Source organism: Molossus molossus, unplaced genomic scaffold (assembly GCF_014108415.1).
Source record: "Molossus molossus isolate mMolMol1 unplaced genomic scaffold, mMolMol1.p scaffold_m16_p_8, whole genome shotgun sequence".
NCBI classification, from domain to species: Eukaryota; Metazoa; Chordata; class Mammalia; order Chiroptera; family Molossidae; genus Molossus; species Molossus molossus.
In genome coordinates this window covers 6,249,061-6,271,268 of record NW_023425402.1, presented here as the reverse complement: position 1 = coordinate 6,271,268, position 22,208 = coordinate 6,249,061, and the positions used below count along the sequence as shown (strand labels likewise).

Sequence of the window (22,208 nt, the reverse complement as noted above, 5' to 3'; positions counted from 1 at the left end):
TGTTAAAAATAACAGTAAATTAATAACAAAAAAATAACCTGTTAATTTAATTATAAGCAAATCTTAGTAAAAGCATTCTAAAATTAACAAGGTGTTAATTTTCGCCTATGACATATAAACCAGAAATTTTTGTCCATTAAATCTGGAGTCCGTTAAATTAAGGTCCACAAAATCCAGGGTTTACTGTACTTATGTAACTGCAAATTGGTACAACCATTTTTGGAAAACAAATTGGCATTATCTAATACAGTTAAAGGTATACCTTCCCAAATGACCTAGAAATTATATCCTCAGGAATAAACCCTGGAGACACTCTCTAACATACCTATTAGAAGATATGTACAAGGATGTTCAAGACAACCCTATTTGAAATAGCAAAAATACTGAAAACAATCCAAATGCCTATTCAGAATAGATTGAAGAAGTAAAAAAAAAAAAGGTACAAGAGGTATTTTAGGGGTGATGGTTGCACAACTCTGTCAACTTACAAAAGCTATTTGATCATATATTGACAATGAGAGAATATCATAGTATGCAAATTATACCCCAATAAAGCTGTTTTTAAAAAGCAAAAAGTAGGCCCTGGGTTTGGCTCAGCGGTTACAGCCTCAGCCCAAGGGTTTGATTCCTAGTCAAGGGGACACACATGGTTGCAGGTTTGATCCTGGCCCCGGTAGGGGTCATGTTGGAGGCAACCAATCAATGTGTTTCTTTCTCACATTGATGTTTCTCTCCCTCCTTCCTTTCCAGTCTATTTTAAAAAATCAATGGAGCCCTGGCCAGTTTGGCTCAGTGGTTGAGCGTCAGCCTGCGGACCAGAGAGTCCTGGGTTCGGTTCCCGCTGTGGGCACGTTACCACAAAAAAAAAAAAAAAAAAAAATCAATGGAAAAATATCCTCAGGTGAGGATTAACAAAAAAAAGCAAAAAGTAGTATATTCACACAATAGAATATTAAATAGTAGTAAAAATGAATTATAACTAACTCAAAAATGAATTATAACTAATAATTCTGAATATTTCTAATAGAAATATTTCGAATATTTCTAATATTCAGAATTATTAGAAAAATCTGAACATCATGTTACTTGAAAAAAGCAAATCATAAAAGAATATAAACTATAATTCCATTTAGAATAAATCAAAACCCTGCAAAGCTAAATAATACATTGACACAAACACAGGTGGAAGAATTGTAAAGCAAGAAAGTGATAAATACAAAATTCAGGATTCCATGGCTCCCTCTGACAGATGGAGAGGCAGAAGAAGGTTCAGGAGAGGAGTTCCTGGGACTTCAAGTTAATGGTACTGTTTTATTTATTAAACTAAGTGGTGGGTGAGTTATTGTATTGTTATTTATTTATTTATTTTTTTTATCCTCACCCGAGGACACTTTTCCAATTTTTGTACAGATAGAGTGGGAGAGAGGGAGAGAGAAATAGAGAGAGAGAGAGAAACATCGACGTGAAAGGGACACATCGAGTGGCTGCCACCCGCACGACCAACCAGGGCCGGGGACAAACTGCAACCGAAGTACGTGCCCTGAGCGGGAACCGAACCCGGGTCTCTCGGGACCGCAGGTCAACGCTCTAACCACTGAGCCAAACCGGCCAGGGCTGTATTGTTATTTTTTATACCTTTTAAGTTATCCGATAGTATTTACTCAGTATTTAAATAACAATTTTTTAAATGAAGCATGTATCACAAGCCCAGACTTTTCCTGTCATATTTTATTTAATTATTTTTAAATATGTTTTTATTAATTTTTTAGAGAGAGAGGAAGGGAGAGAAAGATAGAAACATTGATATGAGAGAGAAACATCAATAAGAGAGAAACACTGATCGGCTGCCTCCTGCACACTCCCTACTGGGGAATGAGTCCACAACCTGGGCATGTGCCCTGATCTGGAATTGAACCGGGACCTCTCAGCCCATGGGACATGCTCAATCCACTGAGCCACACCGGCTGGGCTTTACTGTCATTTTTTAAAGTATATGTGATAATTCACATCGAAGGACTTAATCTGAATGACAGAAGCTCCCTGGCCAAATATAATTTGATGTTAGCAGCTATACAAATAAGTGGACACTGTCCTCATGCATAAGCTTAAGGAGCATGTGAGAGATGTAAATGAGGACTAACCTACTGAATGCAAAGCCCCAGAAAGAGCTCTGGGAAGTTCTTTGCAAAAATGAGGCTTCGTTGGAGTCCTCTCTCCCCCTAATGGCTACTGGAGAGAGGGGCCAAGGGCTTGGCTAGGACAGCTGCCACTGGAGCCGAGACAAGAGCCAGTTAAGCTATGGCTGCCCCAGACAAACCCCATCAGCTTGCCTGGAATGGCCATCATCCTTACCCGGGCACTGTCCATGCAGGAACTGCCACAGTCCCACGGTGCCCAGGTACTGGAGGCTCAGTTCCTCTGCTTGCAGGGCCACAGTCAGGTCCTCGCCACGTACCTCAATCCCCAAAGACACCTCATTCACCTTCAGCACCAGAACTGAGATCTGTAAAAGGAGACTCTTTTAGCTGAGTCCTGAGCTTCCAGCCTAGAGCCTACCCTCTGCAGAGAAGAAAGTAGAGCAGCTGACCGGATGAGGACTGAGGTCCTGCCCACTAGGTGAGTCCGAACTGTTAGCCTCCGATGACTCCTGGCCACAACTCCCCACGACAGGGCTCCCTTGAACACCAGTGCTGTCCAAGACACTTGGAAGAGATCCTGGTGGAAGAGATTCTGGACCAGACTCTACATAAGAAAGACAACAAAAGAGTTTGAAGGACAAAAACTTCTGTTCAAATACAATCTCTGAGAACAATGGCAATTGTAGAAACAAAACAAAACATTTATGACATTTATAAGACAACTGGAAATCTGAAGACTAACTACATATTTGATGAATTTAAGGAATCATTGTTAATTTTAAAAAGTGTGATAATGGAAGCAACTCAAGTGTCCATGGATGGATAAATGGATAAAAAAACTGTGAAGGAAATTCTGATACATGCTACAATGTGAATGAACCTTGAGGACATTATGTTAAGTGAAACAAGCCAGTCACAAAAAGACAAGTACTGTATGCTTCCACTAATATGAGGTACCTAGAGTGGTCAGATTCATAGAGAAAGAAAGTAGAATGATGGTTGCCAGGGGCTGGAAGAGGAGGGAATGACAAATTATTGTTTAATGGGTACAGAGTTTTATTTATTTCTTTAATGTTTTTATTGATTTTTTATTTTTTTTATTTTATTTATTATTATGTTTTTTTTATCCTCACCCGAGGACATATTTCCATTTTTTGTTCAGGTAGAGTGGGAGGGAGAGAGAGGAACAGAGAGAGAGAGAGAGAAACATCGATGTGAAAGGAACACATCGAGTGGCTGCCACCCGCACGACTGACCAGAGCCGGGGACAAACTGCAACCGAGGTACGTGCCCTTAGCGGAAACCGAACCTGGGTCTCTCAGGACCGCAGGCCGACACTTTAACCGCTGAGCCAAACCGGCCAGGGTTTATTGATTTTTTGGAGAGAGAAGAAGGGAGAGAGACATAGAAACATCAAACGGCCACTTCCTGCATGCCCCCACTGGGGATCGAGCTCACAACCCAGCCATGTGCCCTGACTAGGAGTATAACTGGGACCACTCAGTCAATGGGATGACACTAAATCCATTAATCCACACCAGCTGGGCCAGAGTTGCATTTTTTTTTTCAAGACTAAAAGAGTTCTGAAGATGGCCCTGGCCAGTTTGGCTCTGTGGTTAGAGCATTGACCCGTGGACCAAAGAGTCATGGGTTCGATTCCAGTCAGGGGCACGTACCTCGGTTGCAATTCGTCCCTGACCCTGGTCGAAGTCGTGCGGGAGTCAACAATCGATGTGTCTCTCTCATGTTCATGTTTCTCTCTCTCTCTCTCCCCCCACTCCCTTAGGGAAAAAAAAAAAAGAGTTCTAAAGATGGATAATGGTGGTGGTTACACAACTGTTTGAATGTACTCACTGCGACTGAATTAAGTTAAAAGAGTTGCCCGGCTGGTGTGGCTCAGTGGTTGAGTATCAACCCATGCACCAAGAGGTTGCTGGTATGACTCCCGGTCAGGACATATGCCCAGGTAGTGGGCTCGATTCCCAGTGGGGGGCATGCAGGAGGCGGCCAATCGATGTTCTCTCTCACTGATGTTTCCATCTCTCTCTCCTCACTTCCTCCCTCTCTAAAAATCAATAAAGGAAAAAAAATATTTATGGATAAAATATGTTCAGAATTTGCTTCAAAATAATATGTGAAGAAAGGAAGTGGGCAGAAATATATGTGAAACAAGAATGACCATGAGTTCTTAATATATACAGCTGCCCTGGCCAGTATGACTCAGTGGTTAGAGTGTCGCCCACAGACCAAGGAGTCCCTGGTTCGATTTCCGCCAAGGGCATGTACCTCGGTTGCAGTTCGTCCCCAGCCCGGTTGGGGTTGTGCAGCTGGCAACCAGTCAGTGTGTCTCTCTCGCACTGATGTTTCTCTCTCTCTCCCTCCTTCTCTCCCTCCATCTCTATCTGGAGATTAATGTAAAAATATCCTTGGGTGAGGATCAAAAAAAAATATCTGCAGCTAGATAATGGGTATATGAGGGTTCAGATTCCATTCTGTCTACTTTTATATATATTTGAAATTTTCCATAAGAAATTAAAAATAGTAACAAAACAAACATGGGCACACACCACCAGCTTAAGAAACAGTGCATTCTTTTTTTATTTTTCACTTAGACACTTAAGGGATGATTTTTAAAGTTTGCATTTGAATAAGCTGAAAGAACCAGTATAACTTCCTGCAGACCAAAATTGATCTAATTCCTAAAAGTAATTTGTTTTATCACAGACAAAAAGTTCCTAGTTATTTTCCAACAATAAAATACATAATCAGACAAAAACCAGACAACACAAACACCACTGACACCAGCCACAAAACTAAAACTATTGCTGCAGCTAGGTGGCTTTAAGACTAGTCTCATTCTTTGATAAAGGTCAGGCACTAAACAATAAACTAGAAGATATGGGGATACAGCTAGAGCCAAAAATCCATTAAAATTTCTCTTTTTTCAATTTTAAGAAAAAGTTTAATTTAAGCGAAGCCAGTTTGAGAAAGACAAGTATCATTTGATCTCACTTATATGTGGAGTTTAATGAACTTAATAAACTGAAGAAAAAAATAGATCCAGAAACATGGAAGTAGGGAACAGATTGACAAACCTCAGAGGAAGGGGGGCAGGAAAAAATAAAGCGAAGAACTTATATACATAACCCATGGACACAGACAATAGTGAGGTGAAGGCAGGGGTGGGGGGTAGGAGGGGAACAATGAGGGAAAAAATGAGGAATATCTGTAATACTTTCAACAATAAAGATAAATTTTAAAAAATGTCTATTTTATCAAATCTCAGCTCCTTCTGAATCCTGCCAGTCTGAATACAGGCAGCAGAAAGAACCCTTTCTGAACAATGGCTGGCTCTGCTTCCACTTACCAGACTCCAAGAGCATCACGAAGCTGTCACTGCCATCACTGTCTACTGAAATCCGGTCTTCAGGGCCACTGCTATCCAATGATACACCATCAAATGACTGCTGAGATACTGTCCTCTTCATGGAAAAAAATCGGAGTCGGGAAGCACCTCCACTCACTGGGGCTGCCACCCTCTCATCTATCTTGGCCACGGGCTCCCTGTTTAAAAAACAAAAAACAAAACCCACAGATATGGCTTCAGAAACACTGTTCCGTTCCCTTGTAATACCTATCCCTTTCAGCCCAGGTAGTTTTTATATACATAAAATTTGATGTCAATTATTACCTCCTATAGGTAGGCCACACCATTTTAACAGCTGGCCTTTCTGAATCCGCATATCCAGCATTTCCAACTGCTTAATAAGCACCTCTCCCTTATCAACACTGAATGTCAAAGTTATTTAAGGTCAATCCATATAGAGAAAAGACCAACTACCTACAGCCCCTGTGCTAATGAATGGCACCTGAATCTACCCACATTCATTCCATAAGTATTTACTGAAAAATATCTGCATACAAGTCACAGTACTAGGCACAGGGCAGAAGTGGGGGGGGGGATAAAATGATGAATAAAACATCTTTTGTCCTCAAAGAATTTATAATCTAGAAAAAGGGAAGAGACTCATACAAAAATAACATTACATGGGAGTAAGTTACACACACCATAGGAGAGGGACAGAGGTACAAGTCAAAGACCAGGCAATATCAAAGAGGAGAAAGGATGAGGAAAAGGGGATCAAGAACGACTTTGTGGAAGGAGACAGCATTTGAGTTGGTCCTTGAAGGTCTGTGAAAGAAATAAGGAAAAGGCATTTTATGAAGAAGAAACAGCATGAGTAAAGGCATGGAGCCAGAAAACAAAGAGTACCTTTAGAGACTAGTAAATAAATAGCCCACCCCAACCGGAGCATAAATTTTGTTAGGGAATGCAATGGGAAGATAAAGTTAGAAAGACATAACAGTGAAAAGACCTTTTAATCCTACCCTCCTATTTTACAGATGAAGAAAATGACTCATGGTCACAGTTAAAGATGGAATTAAGAAAAACCCAAGTCTACTACCTTCTTGTAAAGCACTTTTTTCACTTTACCACATATAATTTGTAGTCAGATTATAGAAAACCCTGGATAAAAGAGTGTATCTTGGAAAACTATAAAGTGCAGGAGGCATATGGGAAATCTCAGCTCTTTCTGCTCAGTATTACTATGAACCTAAAGCTGCTCTAAAAAATAAAATCTATTTAAAAAAAAGAAAAACCTGTAAAGTGCCATGTGAAATATACCATAATAACTGATTATGCCACATTAAAAATTTTAACTAGCCCAGCCAGTGTGGCTCAGTGGTTGAATATCGACCCATGCACCAAGAAGTCACCAGTTCGATTCCCAGTCAGGGCACATGCACATGTGGTCCCCAGTGGGGGCATGCAGGAGATGGCCAATCGATGTTCTCTCTCATTCATGTTTCTATCTCTCTCTCCCTCCCTTTCCCTTCCTCTCTCTCTAAAATCAATAAAGAAGCCCTGGCCGGTTTGGCTCAGCGGTTAGAGCGTCAGCCTGCAGTCCGGAGAGACCCGGGTTCGGTTACCGCTAAGGGCACGTACTTCGGTTGCAGTTTGTACCCGGCCCTGGTTGGTCGTGCGGGTGGCAGCCACTCGATGTGTCCCTTCACATCGATGTTTCTCTCTCTCTCTCTCTTCCTCTCTCTCCCTCCCACTCTATCTGTACAAAAAATGGAGAAATGTCCTCGGGTGAGGATTAAAAAAAATAAAATAAAATAAAAATAAAATCAATAAAGAAAAAAAATTTTTTTTTAAGTTTAATTAAATTCAAGGAGTATAAGGAAAAAGCCTGAAGGTTTTACAGTAGGGAAATAAGATCACACCTGTGTTTTAGGAAGTTTGACCTGGCTTTTCAAACAAGTTAGAAAGAAAAGACTTCAATTAGGAATTCAATTAATAGTTTTCTAAAATAGTTGACATGTGGGAACAGACAGGAACAACTGATGTGAAACTCTCTAAATGAGGAACTCTGGGTGTAGGGCTCAGCAGTGTGTGTTTCCACAAGCCCTCCAGCTGATTCTGAAGCATCCCTGCTCCAGGAATTGTGGACAGAACTTGACAAACAACAGAAAGAGCAGAGCTAAAATGTAGAACTTGCACAAGCAGACTGATGTTACCAAAAAAAGAAAGAACTGGTCTGTGGAGAGATACGGAATTTAGTTTTAGACACATGAGTTTTGAGGAAATCCTGGGACATCATGTGGAACTGTGTGCAGTAGATAGTTTTAAGTGAAGAGAGCAGGGGACAGGAAGGAAGTCAGGACTGTAAATATAGAACAGAGCATAAGTAAGGAAATGGATAAAATAACCTAGAAAGAAAGTATTCAAAAGTACAGACTGATATAAACCTTCTAAAGATTTGGCAAATGTATCAAGAACCTTAAGAATGATTGTAGTGTTTGACCCAATAGTTCTATTTCTAGATTTTTATTCTGAAGACTTAGATTTGCACAAAGAGTGGTATTCACAAAAATAAGAACATTTAACACAGCATTAGTTTTACCTGAAAAAAAAAAACTGGAAACAGACTAAATGAGCCCCACCGAGATAGTGGAATGGATGAATAAATTATGATACATTGGTTTGCTAGAACATAATAAAGCAATTAAAAAGTCTGCACACAAATGCCTAATGAATGGGGAAATATTCACAATAAAACATTAAGTGGCCCTGGCCAGTTTGGCTCAGCGGTTAGTGTCGGCCTGCGGTCTGGAGAGACCCGGGTTCGGTTCCCGCTAAGGGCACGTACTTCGGTTGCAGTTTGTCCCCGGCCCTGGTTGGTCGTGCGGGTGGCAGCCACTCAATGTGTCCCTTCACGTGGATGTTTCTCAGTCTCTCTCCCTTCCTCTCTCTCCCTCCCACTCTATCTGTACAAAAAATGGAAAAATATCCTCGGGTGAGGATAAAAAAAAACAAAAAAAAACATTAAGTGAATAGCCCTGGCCGGTTTGGCTCAGTGGTTGGAGCATCGGCCTGTGGACCAGAGAGTCCTGGGTTCGGTTCCCACTAGGGGCATGTACCAAAAAAAAAAAAAAAAACACATTAAGTGAATAAAACTGGACATTTTCTATAGAAATTGAATCCCATTATAAAAACAATATTTGTGTATATATGTGTATAAACATATAAGCATTCACATGGCTACACAAATATATGTGTAAATGTTGGAAGAAAATAGATCCAAATATAAATAGTGGCTATCTCTGGATAGAGTCATTACAAGTGACTTTCATGTTTTCTTCTATATTCTTCTATTTTCTACATTGTCAACAAAATGAGCACAATTATTTTTATAATTAAAAATTATGACCAAGGTGACGAGAATAGTTACATTTATAGGATACAAGTAAGAAGAGAGCAACCAAGGAAGAAAAGATTCCTCCTTTCAAAGTGTAGCCGGGTACACTTTGTCACACATGCTCAGGATGAAGTGACTAGAGGGAGTCACTGCTACAGAGTAGTCCAGGGTAAGGAGGCCTGAGAAAAGGCCACTGGTCTACCCAGTCAGGAAGTCATTGCTGGTGTTTAAAAAGGAGCTTGTATCACACACCTTTCTTTGCTCTTTTCTACCTCCGCTCTTTTCCCATCTCCCTTACTCTTCTCCATTTAGAAAAGGCAGTACAGCCCTGGCCGGTTTGGCTCAGCGGTTAGAGCCTCGGCCTGCGGTCCTGAGAGACCCGGGTTCGGTTCCCGCTAAGGGCGCGTACCTCGGTTGCAGTTTGTCCCCGGCCCTGGTCGGTTGTGTGGGTGGCAGCCACTCGATGTGTTCCTTTCACGTCGATGTTTCTCTCTCTCTCTGTTCCTCTCTTTCCCTCCCACTCTACCTGAACCAAAAATGGAAAAATGTCCTCCGGGGAGGGGAGGGGGAGGGAGGGGAGGGGAGGGGGAGGGGGGAGGGGAGGGGGGAGGGGGAGGGGGGAGGGGAGGGGGAGGGGGAGGGGAGGGGAGGGGAGGGGGAGGGGAGGGGAGGGGAGGGGAGGGGGAGGGAGGGGAGGGGAGGGGGAGGGGAGGGGGAGGGGAGGGGGGGGAGGGGAGGGGAGGGGAGGGGAGGAGGCAGCACATTTGGTGACCGGAAGTCCAGGCTTTCAATCCTCACCCCACCACTCACAAGTTGTGTGATCTTAAGCAAGTTTCTTACCTCTCTGAGCCTGTTTCCTCATCTGCAAAATGGGGAATGATATCAGTACCAGCCTTATAGAATTGTTACAAGAATTCAATGGATTCATATTGTAAGTATGTAGGACAGTGCCTGACACATAGAAAGCATTCAAAAAATGTAGGCTCCAATGAGTGTATCATTCACCCTTTTAAGTTTTCCTCTCTCCTTCCTCCTAGTCTGTGTATGCCTAGCAGGTTCTAGCACACCCACAGGCAATGTTGACAGACACACTAAAGACAATCCACTTAGACAAAAGCTCTAAAGCCACCAATTTCTAACAAGGTCCCCCAAACACAGAATGTACCAGCAAAGATTTCCCGTAGTCTTCATTACTCTTCCTAAAACCACAAAGCACTCAATGAAAAAATCTTTCCACTCTTCTGACTACATTTCTGTTTTTTTGCTTACTCCCTACTTATCTCCAGTGCCTAACACAGAGACTAGCACACAGTAGGACTCAAAAATTACTGCTGAACGAGTAGATGTAGTTCTTCCTTCTCTATTCTGGCAGACATTGATAAGGCGATCAAGTGTGCCAGAAAGAGCAAGTCCAAAGCCCCAGTTTTCTTTTTCTTTTGGTTAATTCTCACCCAAGGATATTTTTTCCATTGATTTTTAGAATGGAAGAGAGGAGGAGAGGGGGAGAGGGAGAGGGAGAGAAGGAGAAAAACATTTGATGTGCGAGAGACACATCGATTGTTTGCCTCCTGCATGCGCCCTGACCACGGCTGGGGATCGAACCTGCAAGCCAGTTACATGCCCTTGACCAGGAATCAAACCACAACCCTTTGGTAAGAGGACCGATGCTCTAACCACTGATCAACACCAGCCAGGGCCCAAAGCCCCAGCTTTTTATCCACAACATAGGATTTATGGGCGCATCCTCCCTGAGGCCTCAGTTTCCTCAGCTATAAACTAAGGATACAAATATTTGTGGCTACCTCACCAGGCTGTGGTGGGGATCAAATCAAACAAAATACTATACTACAGTGCACTGAAGAGAATAAAATATAACACAGATAGCATGTATTATTATTCTGATATAGCATATCTGTATCAATATCAGTGAATCAGAGAAAGAAAATAATTTAATCCTAAGAAGCAATAAACACTAACTTGAAAACTGCCCAAGAGCCCTGGCCGGTTTGGCTCAGCGGTTAGAGCGTCGGCCTGCGGTCCTGAGAGACCCGGGTTCGGTTCCCGCTAAGGGCACGTACCTCGGTTGCAGTTTGTCCCCGGCCCTGGTCGGTTGTGCGGGTGGCAGCCACTCGATGTGTCCTTTTCACGTCGATGTTTCTCTCTCTCTCTCTCTCTCTCTCTGTTCCTCTCCCCCCCCCCCTCTACCTGAACAAAAAAAAAAAAAGAAAACTGCCCAAGAATAGGCTGTGATATGTGGAGGCTTGTGAAAACACATGGGATTTTGCGTATTCTATTGCAATTTCCGGCTCTTCCCCTATCACAGAATTAGATGTAGCCTGAAAAGAGTCCAACTGGTATACCTGTATCCTCCAGGTACCTGAAAAGCCCTCTACTGCCCTGCAGGCAGCTCTGAAAACCAAAGGCTTTGCCACATGAAATAGGCCATTCTATGTATTTTCTGGACTGCACGGTACATCCCAACCTAAAAATGCTCACAGTTAAGAGACTGTGAGTCCAACAACCACATCTCGGAGGAAGAAATGGAGTAACTGAAGGAGGCAGAGAACCACTCACTTGGCTGGGGGCAAGGACAACATCTTGTGCATGGTGGAGCTCATTCGGTCTCTGCCCAGACTGAAGGCATCCTTGGTCAAAGACACAGCTTCCTTGGTGAGGCCCATGGTGGCATGTAGAGCCTCCTTGGTGGCATCCTTGGTCATGTGAATAGCACTTGACAATTCTCCTTCAATGTTCTTCAAGGGCATGAGCTCACCTTGTCCATTCATAGCTGTATCTCTAACACCTGGGGACTTCAGGGCAGATGGTGAGCTGGATGCTTGGGCCTTGCTCAGTCTCTTGGCCTGTAGGGAATCGACTGCCACATGGCCCTTCCCTGCCAACTGCTGTGCAAGAGAATCTGAGTCCTGCAGTTCCCCGTTGCTATGGAGAGGCAGTGGCCTATCCTGGGGTGCATCCAGATTTTCAATGCCACCATCCTGCAGAACCTTCTCAGGGCTTTCTGGGCCCTGGTCTGAGGAGACATCAGACTTCAGCTCGCGATCCTCCGAAGGCGACAGCTCTGAATCTATAAGGCTGGTGGTATCTGAACCTGCAGAGTCACCTTCGGCAGCACCAGGGGCAGGATGCATGAGCAGAGCCACCTCAGCACTGGGAAAGAGGACCCCAATGCAAGCTGTCTGCTCCTGCAGGGCAGCCCCAGTCATGGCCTCTGTATCCTTGGTCAGCTGCTCCTGAAGACGCTGGAGCACCTCCTTCAGGCGGAGCAGAGCCAAGTACTGGTAATGGTCAAGCCTCACACGGACATGTTCAGGGGAGTGCACGAGCATGTGAACATCTGCCACGTCCTCCAGCTTGGCCAGAAGCTCTTTGTTGTCCATGCCACCACTGTCTTCTCTGAGAATCTCCTTGCCTTCTGTAAGGCCTGACAGGCTTTTCAAATCATGCTCAGTCTTTGACCTCACATGGGGCACAGTGTCAGGGGCAAGGGTCTCAGACTGAACAGGACTGCCAAAGCTGGCTGATGATTTCAGCTTCCCTTCTGCAGCTAAAAGTAGCTTCTGTGCCTGAGCTTGCTGCCAATGAAGTGGTAGGCAGGCCCAAATGGACAAGGGAAAGGGGGCCACAAAATTCAAGGTACGGCCTTTGAAGTTCTCTGTTCCCTCAAAGTCCAAGGAGATCTGGGGAAAGTGGATGGACCAGAGATCCTGGGAAGCCATAGGCCTCTGGGGAGGAAGGGTATTTGGATGAGGGTGGCTGGAATCCATCTGGAAGGCATGATGTAAAAAAAGCATGTGCAGAAGGCTGAAGCCACCTGGAACCTTGGGGAACTGAACATAATTGGAATGAAAGAACTCTGCAGTAGCAAAACCCTGGAAGAGACTGTGAAGGTCTGGGCAGCTGCAGTGTGGGGCATGACGTGTATTGGTGGCAGTCATGCCTGATGCAGAGAAGATAAGGGCCTGGGGCCGATGCAACCCAGCCTGCTCTCTCTTCTCCAGTGGGAAGCTCACCTTCAGAGAGAAAAAAAAAACCCACTTCAGAATGACCATCTGACTATCTCCATACCCCACCATTAACACACAGTGAAAGACCATTTTGGCTGTAAAACTGTTTTTCTTACTTCTATCAAATGGACGTGCAAGACCCTACATCCTAACAATGAGGGAAATGCAGCTGTGGCTGTCAACAGGGAACACATATCACACTCTCTCCCTACCTTCAACCAGAAGGCATCCAGTCGAATGTCCAAGTGTTCATCTTTCTGGATTGAATCTTCCAGTTTGTAGATAGCTTTGAACTGCTCCAAGCTACGGTATAAATCCAGGCAGAAGAGGTTTCCCCAGAGCAAGCTGACAGGATCCATAGTAAATGTCAGACTATTTAATTCAATGTAGAGATTGGGACAGGGAACTAGAAAGCAGAGAAATAAAAACTGCTATGTACAAAGTAACAGCTCGACTCCTACTTACCAGCTAATATTAATTTTACTATCAAGTCAGCAAAGGTGCCCTGGCCGGTTTGGCTCAGCGGTTAGAGCGTTGGCCTGCGGTCCGGAGAGACCCGGGTTCGGTTCCCGCTAAGGGCACGTACCTTGGTTGCAGTTTGTCCCCGGCCCTGGTTGGGTCGTGTGGGTGGCAACCACTCGATGTGTCGCTTTCACGTCGATGTTTCTCTCTCTCTCTTTCCCTCTCACTCTATCTGAACAAAATATCGAAAAATGTCCTCGGGTGAGGATAAAAAAAAACAAAAACAAACAAACAAAAAAGACAGCAAAGGTACATATTTATACAGGGCACAGTTTTTAACAAAGGTGTGTTAAACTAACTCAAACACCCTAAACTCCTAACAAATGAGAACATAGGTAGTAGCCCCAAGTCTGACAAATGGGAAGAGCATGCCTGGATAGTAAGAAATGACCACCTCCGTCCGGCCAATGTAGCTCAGTGGTTGAGCGTCGACCCATGCACTAGAGTTCACTGGTTCGATTCCTGGTCAGGGCACATGCCCTGGTTGTGGGGCTGATCCCCAGTGGGGGGCATGCAGGAGGCGGCTAATCGATGTTCTCTCTCATCGAAGATTCTATCCTTTCCCTTCCTCTTGCTCTAAAATCAATAAAGAGAAAAAAAAAAAAAAAAAAGCCCTGTCTGGTTTGGCTCAGCGGTTAGAGCGTTGGCCTGTGGACCAGAGTCCTGGGTTAAATTCCCGCTAAGGGCATGTACCTCGGCTGCAGTTTGTCCCTAGCCCCAGTTGGGGTCGTGTGGGTGGCAACCATTCAATGTGTCTCTCTCACATCGATGTTTCTCTCTCTCTCTCTTCCTCCCACTCTCCCTCCTGCTCTATCTGAAGATAAATGCAAAAGTGTCCTCGGGTGAGGATAAAAAAAAAAAAAAGAAATGATCCCCTCTGATGCTTACCTGGAAGCTCTTGATTATCTGGGAAATAATACTCTGTGAACTCAATATGAATGGCAGAGGCCTGAGAGGGTAGGTTGTGAAGTTTCCGACTGCAGGAAAGGAGTGTCGATGGCTTCTTACCGGACTGTCCAGCTGTAGACACCTATGCAATGGCAAATTGCTATTAGCATCTATGCTGCACCCAAAATAGAATTTCCTCAGCTATCCTTCCAAAGTCATCCCAGGGAGTATAGTGCTTTTACATGTATTTTACACATATGCCAGGAATTCTCAAACCTGCATAACACTATCCACAAGTCTATGTTTTCAATGGAAGGTTTGTAGTAGGGTATTCACAGGAAATTAAGGGAATCCCAAATCTGGATCTCAGCAGCTATGTTCAGAAGGAAACAGACGGAAGTGTTGACCCACCCCAGAAGTTAGGGAAACAGCCCCCAAATTCTACAACTTTGTTCACACTTGTTGCCTTCCAAATGAACTTCCCCAGCCCTTTCCAAGCACATTTCCCCAAGTCCTGGGCTCCTCACCTGGTGGATATCCAAGTCATCCACCCGTATTACCATGCAGCTGGAGCGTAAGCGATTCCATGCCGGAGGTTGAAAGGTAGCCTGTCGGCCCTGAGAAGGGCTTCTCTCAAGGGGATTCTTTCGAGGACTGGAGAGAGAATCTAAATAAAAATTAAAAGGTGAGAAAAGAATAAGACATATTCAACTCTCATTATTAATAGAATTAGGAAGTAAAAATCCTAATTAGGATTATAAAGTAATGATCCTAAGATCATTCATGTTATATGTAGGAAAGACAGCTTAACACTGTCTAGCTTCTGGATGGAACTCAAAAATTTTATTCTCCTTAAGACCAAGGTAACAGCCTACTGAATAGAGGTGATGACAACCTCTCTCAACATTGCAGGATCCCTGGGGACAAAAAGGACTCTGTAAAGAAAACAGTCACTAATGATTATCCATGGGATAAGGTTGAGATAACTAACTAGTCCAGTGCTTTATCCCCACTGGATATTCAAAGGTAAATGGCCAGAAGCTGAGCAACAGAAGTCCTCCAGCTTCTCATAACCCACCTGCTTTCTTCCGGAAGGAAGAGTCTACCCCCAAGTGCCAGGGAGGCTTCAGACCCGTCTCCTCATGCCACTTCTCCATTTTAGTCTTAAATTCCATCACCAGTTTCTGGGCCCACTGGCCTCGGTTCTCCATGGCCTCACAGTGCCGCACCCAGTGTTTGCAGCTATCACCTGTGCAACAAAAAGAAAAAGATTTTAGTCCAAGATCATAATCCAGTGTTCCAATTTCTCCTTTCCATTGGTACAGCGTAGTTCAGAATCTGATCCCTCAGCCCCAATCCAAAATTCTCTGAGATAAGTAAAAACTGTCCAGTGAGAGCATGCAAGTTCTTCTGGACTCCATGTGTGATTTTCCCCTTGGGTTCCTAAAGCCCAGCTTCTGACTGCTGCCATCTTTGACTATAGACTACTAGAGAGGCTCTAAAACCAGTGGAAGGAAGGGGTAGAATCAAAGGCAACATCTCAGGGATTGCCTTCTCTCCCTACTTCCCCTCTTCCCTGATAAAGAATCATCAATAATGGACCCTGAACGTTTCCAGGTGTCCTCTGGAAGAGGGCAATTTCTAATACCTCTTGTGCTGTAAGTCCTCGCACCCTCCTAAAGGGAAGTCAGGGATGGACCCGGGACTCTGTGCTCAAGACCTGGGCCAGGCTAGAATTGCCCCATTCAGAATTCCCATACCTGCCCAGTGGAAGGGGTAATAGTCAAATGCCATCTTGCGAAAGGTAAGCTGCATGGCACCACCCATGAGTCTGTTTGCAGAGACACCTGTAAGAGAAAAATAAAGGTGACTAGTAACAGAAGGAACAAAGGTTAAACACCTCTTGAAGCACTAAAAGTTCTCTTGAGGATCTGATACACGCATGGTCCACCTGAAAGGCCATGACATCAAGTGATTTTCAAGACTGAATCCCTCCACTTTCGAGTTGCAACAGTCAACAGACATACTCTAACAGACCAAAAAAAAGTATGTTCCACTGTTTCTGTAAATAGCTGCCAAAGTTCCAGAAAGGTCAAAGGAACTGCAAATCTCATAATTCAGGAATTCCAATCCTAGGTCTTCTATAGACACACTTTATCAACCTTGACTGATTGATTGCCCAAACCTAACAATACTTGTATTACTGTCCCTAACCACAATACCAGGAGAGGCATAAACCAGATTCCCCAAAATACAGGACCCATATTTTTTCCTTTCATATCCTGGACTCGAAGCAAAAGCTGTGATATTAAACAGTCTTTATATACAGTATATACAAAATACCATGGAATACTAAAAATACGGCAATAACAAGGACATAATATAATAAACACATGCTTGGGGGGGCAGGATAGGCAGAAAGGTGTGTGCCAGGAAAAAGGAGAAAAATCTGTAACAAAAATAAATTAATATAAATAAATAAATAAATGCACACACACACACACACACATGCCCTGGCCAGTTTGGCTCAGCTGTTGGAGCATCGACCCTCGATGAAGGGTCATGGGTTTGATTCCCAGTCAAGGGCACAGAACTTGGTTGCAGTTTTAATTCTTGGCCCTGGTTGGATCGTGTAGGAGGCAACCAACTGATATGTCTCTCTCACATCAATGTATGTCTCTCTCTCTCTCTCCCTCCTTCCCCTTCCACTCTACCCCAAAATTCAATGAAAAAATATCCTCAGGTGAAGATTAACAAAAAATAAATAAAAATTAAATATACAAAATATTGTAGGTAAACTGGAAATTTTAGCAATAAGTCAAATATTGTATTGAGTTCCGGTCAAGATGGCAGGGTAGGTAAATGTGGCTCTCACATCTTCCCACAACCATATCAAAATTACAACTAAACTACAGAACAATCATCATTCAGAACCACCTGAAATCTAATTGGATGGAAGTCCTACAACTAAGGAATTAAAGCAGCACCCACATGGGACTGGTAGAAGGGGCAGAGGCGTGAACCAGCTGGTCCCACACCCACTTGTGGCAGATAAAAATCAGGAGGACACCTCAGCTGGGAAGGTCCTCCCTGAGGACTGAGGGGTCCCCGTCCCACACCAGGTGCCCAGCTCAGGGTTCCAGTGCCAGGAAGAGAAGTCCCCATAACTTCTGGCTGGAAAAACCAGTGGGAACTGAGACTGAGATTGCTGGAGCCCCAGGCAGTCCCTCTTAAAGAGTCCTCGCATGGACTTACTAGGACTTGCTCCCTCCGAGCTCAGAGGGGAGGCATCTTGAGGGGCGCCAGAGACATACAGGGAAGAACTGAACTGTTGGCCTCGGGATGAGGGCTGGAGAGGCGTCCTTCACCTGGACAGATGTGCTGGCGGAGACTAATGTTGCTTTGGTGAGCCCTTCCCTGGGACGGCAGGGAATCAATAATAGAGTAGGTGAAGCTAAGAAGCAAATCATCGATTTGGAATATAAGGAAGCAAAAAACACCCAATCAGAACAGCAAAAAAGAAAAAAGAATCCAAAAACATGAGGTTAGTGTAAGGAGCCTCTGGGACAACTTCAAGTATGCCAACATTTGTATCATGCAGATACCAGAAGGAGAAGAGAGAGAACAAGAAACTGAAAACCTATTTGAAACAATAATGGCAGAAAACTTCCCTAACTTGGTGAAGGAAACAGACATACAAGCCCAGGAAGCACAGAGAGTCCCCAACAAGATGAACCCCAGGAGGTCCACACCAAGACACATCATCATCAAAATGCCAAAGGTTGCCCTGGCCGGTCTGGCTCAGCAGTTAGAGCGTCCGCCTGCGGTCCGGAGAGACCGGGGTTCGGTTCCCGCTAAGGGCATGTACCTCAGTTGCAGTTTGTCCCCAGCCCTGGTTGGTCATGCGGGTGGCAGCCACTCGATGTGTCCCTTTCACATCGATGTTTCCCTCTCTCTCTCTTCCTCTCTCTCCCTCCCACTCAGTCTGTACAAAAAATGGAAAAATGTCCTCGGATGAGGATTAAAAAAAAAAAAAACGCCAAAGGTTAAAGACAAAGAATCTTAAAAACAGCAAGAGAGGCCTGGCTGGTTTGGCTCAGCAGTTGGGGCATCGGCCTGCAGACCGGAGAGTCCTGGGTTCGGTTCCCACTAAGGGCATGTATCTCGGTTGCAGTTTGTCCCCGGCCATGATTGAGGTTGTGTGCGTGGCAGCCAGTCGATGTGTCTCTCTCACATCGATGTTTCTCGCTCTCTCTTCCCCCTTCTCTCCCTCCTGCTCTGTCTGAAAATGAATGTAAAAATTTCCTCAAATGAGGATTACAAAAAAAAAGCAACAGAGAAAAGCAGTTCGTTACCTACAAAGGAGCTCCCATAAGACTGTCAGCTGAGCCCTAGACGGTTTGGCTCAGAGGTTGGAGTGTCAGCCTGAGGTCCAGAGAGACCTGGGTTCGGTTCCCGCTAGGGGCATGTGCTTCGGTTGTAGTTTGTCCCCAGCTCTGGTTGACTCGTGCAGGTGGCAGCCACTCGATGTGTCCCTTTCACGTCAATGTTTCTCTCTCTTCCTCTCTCTCCCTCCCACTCTATCTGAACAAAAATGAAAAAAATGTCCTCGGGTGAGAATTAAAGAAAAAAAAAAAGACTGCCAGCTGATTTCTCAAAAGAAACTTTGCAGGCCAAAAAGGAGTGGCAAGAAATATTCAAGGTGATGAAAAGCAACAACCTATAAACTATGATTACTCTATCCTGCAAAGCTGTCATTTAGAATCGATATGAAATGTTGAAGGGTCTTCCTAAAGAAGAATAAGAACAAAAATATGAACAATAAAATGCCAATAAATACCTATCTATCAACAATTGAATCTACAAACAAAATGAGCAAGCAGAACAGAAACAGATTCATAGATACAGAAAACTTTTTTGTTGCTTGCCAGATGGGTGGGGGCTGGGAGATGGGTGAAAAAGATGAAGGAATTAAGAAGTACAAATTGGTTGTTAGACTGATGAACCTCAAAGGGAAGGGGGAGGGAGGGCAGAATGAGATAAACCAAAGAACTTCTATGCATAACCAACTAGACACTGACAATAGTGTGAAGAAGGCAGGAGGGGGGGCAGGATTGGGGAGAAGGGGGTCAATGGAAAAAAAAAGGGAGAGCATCTATAATACATTCAAAAATAAAGATGAGTTAAAAGAAAAAAAGAAAAGCAAACCCTGGCAGGTTTGGCTCAGAGGTTAGAGCATCGGCCCACGGACCAGAGTGTTCCAGGTTCGGTTCCCGCTGGGGCATGTAACTCGGTTACGGTTTGTCCTCGGGCCCGGTACGGGTCATTTGGGTGGCAACCACTCAATGTGTCTCTCTTGCATCGTTTCTCTCTCTCTCTCTTCCTCCCTCTCTCCCTCCTGTTCTATTGAAGATAAATGCAAAAATGTCCTCGGGTGAGGATAAAAAAGAAAAAATCAGGAGGGTGCCTGGCCAGTGTGGCTCAGTGGTTGAACATTGACCCAGGTGCACCAAGAGGTCACCACTTCAATTCCTGGTCAGGGCACATGCCCAGGTTGTGGGCCACATCCCCAGTAGGGGACATTCAGGAGGCAAGCAATCTATATTCTCGCTCCTCAATGTTTCTATCCCTCTCTCCTTCGCCCTTCCTATCTCTCTCAAAATAAATAAATAAATAAATAAATAAATAAATAAATATCAGTCCAACCGGTGTAGCTCAGTGGTTGAGCATCGACCCATGCACCAAGAGGTCTCCGGTTCGATTCCCGGCCAGGACACATGCCCAAGCTGTGGGCCCAATCCCCAGTGGGGAGCATGCAGGAGGTGGCTAATCAATGTTCTCTGTCATTGATGTTTCAATCTCTCTCTCCCTCTCACTTTCTCTCTCTCTAAAATCAATAAAGGAAAAAAAAGTTTTAAAAAATAAATAAATAAATAATAAATTTTAAAAAAAAATCAGGACTACCACAGCTGTGAAGGTCCCCCTGAGGAGAGAGGTGTCCAAGCCCTGCACCAGATCCCCAGCCTGGGGTTCAAGTGACAGAAAGAGAAGTTCCATAACTTCTGGCTGTAAAAATGAGTGGGCAGTGTGGCTGAGCGGCACAGGCTGAATTAGACCCATGTGCTCTGAGCTCCAGCACTGGGGCAGCAGCTCGAAAGGCACAGGGACATACAGGGAGTAACTGAATTGTCTGGCATCAGGGCAAGAGCAGAGGGTGGGGGGACCAAGGTAAAGCCAAGAAGCAAACCATCGATTTCGAATATAAGGAAGCAAAAAATCACCCAATCAGAACAGCAAAAAGAGAAAAGAATCCAAAAAAAGAGGATAGTGTAAGGAGCCTCTGGGACAACTTCAAACATTCCAACATTCGCATCTTGCGGGTGCCAGAAGAAGAGAGAGAACAAGAAATCGAAAACCTATTTGAAACAATAATGGCAGAAAACTTCCCTAACTTGGTGAAGGAAACAGACATACAAGTCCAGGAAGCACAGAGAGTCCCAAACAAGATGAACCCCAAGAGGCCCACACCAAGACACATCATCATCAAAATGCAAAAGGGTCAAGACAAAGAAAGAATCTTAAAAGCAGCAAGAGAAAAGCAGAGAGTTACCTACAAGGGAGTTCCCATAAGACTGTCAGCTGATTTCTCAAAAGAAACTTTGCAGGCCAGAAGGGAGTGGCAAGAAATATTCAGAGTGATGAAAAGCAAGAACCTACAACCAAGATTACTCTATCCTGCAAAGCTGTCATGTAGAATTGATGGCCATATAAAGAGTTTCCCAGACAAGAAAAAGTTAAAGGAGTTCATCACCACCAAACCGTTGCTATATGAAATGTTGAAGGGTCTTTTTGAAGAAAAAGATAAAATATATGAACAAACAAAATGGCAATGAATACATATCTATCGACAATTGAATCTACAAACAAAATGAACATGCAGAACAGAAACAATCTCATAGATACAGAGAACATTTTGTTGGTTGCCAGATGGGAGGGGGGTTGGGGAAATGGGTGAAAAAGGTGAAGAGATTAAGAAGAACAAATTGGTTGCTAGACTGACAAACCTCAAAGAGAAGGGGGTTGGGGGATGGGAGGAAATAAATCAAAGAACTTATATGCATAACCAATGGACACAGACAATAGTGGGAAAAGGCAGGAGGGGGGCGGGAGTGGGGAGGAGGGGGTCAATGGGGGTAAAATGAGGAACATCTGTAATATATTCAACAATAAAGATTAAAACAAAAACAAAAAAAAAAACACCCAAAGTTCAAATCACAAAACTAAAGATCAAACTTAAACAACCCTGCCCTGGACAGTCTTGCTCAAAGGTTAGAGTGTCGGCCCACGGACCACAGTCACAGGTTTGGTTCCTGCTAATGGCTCGTATCTCCAGTTGGGGTCATGTGGGTGACAGCCACACGATGTGTCTCTCTCACATCGATGTTTCTCTCTCTTTCTTCCTCCCTCTCTCCCTCCCACTATATCTGAAAACAAATGCAAAAAAAAAAAAAAAGTGTCCTCAGGTGAGGATAAACGAAAACCATAAACAACCGTGACAAGTCAGCCGTGGCAGCCAACAGGCATGTGCAGGCCATCTCTCACCACACAACTTTGATATCAAGCAACTGACTGAAAGTCCTCTAGTCAAGCCATCTATTCACCACAGTTTGCAGTACTGATCTTCCATACGTTTTGCATAACTTTCATGAATTAAACATCAATGCTACTCATGTGATATCCAAACAAACGCAATGAGAGAAATCAAATACTAAGGAATAAAATTTTGTCAGACAAGGTGAAGCTTTGGAGGACTGCAAACCATTGTTACATGTAAGATTTTTTTTTTCACAGCCGCCCGCCCCCCCACCGCC

General features: G+C 44.1%; 1 protein-coding gene across 8 annotated transcripts in view; it reads right to left on the bottom strand.

Annotated features, from left to right (window-relative positions):
• The window catches only part of UHRF1BP1 (UHRF1 binding protein 1), an 83,373-nt gene that overhangs the window by 6,010 nt on the left and 55,155 nt on the right, over window positions 1-22,208 (bottom strand). For 7 of the 8 annotated variants that reach the window (XM_036248123.1, XM_036248125.1, XM_036248119.1 and 4 more), the window contains exons 9-17: window positions 16,098-16,184; window positions 15,416-15,586; window positions 14,865-15,004; window positions 14,338-14,479; window positions 13,140-13,333; window positions 11,477-12,933; window positions 5,506-5,702; window positions 2,588-2,742; window positions 2,353-2,503 (exon numbers count right to left, since the gene is read on the bottom strand). In XM_036248123.1, coding sequence (XP_036104016.1) covers window positions 2,353-2,503; window positions 2,588-2,742; window positions 5,506-5,702; window positions 11,477-12,933; window positions 13,140-13,333; window positions 14,338-14,479; window positions 14,865-15,004; window positions 15,416-15,586; window positions 16,098-16,184 — 2,694 coding nt within the window. The remainder of the gene's footprint in view (window positions 1-2,352; window positions 2,504-2,587; window positions 2,743-5,505; window positions 5,703-11,476; window positions 12,934-13,139; window positions 13,334-14,337; window positions 14,480-14,864; window positions 15,005-15,415; window positions 15,587-16,097; window positions 16,185-22,208) is intronic. The other variant, XM_036248126.1, reaches the window with a different exon arrangement.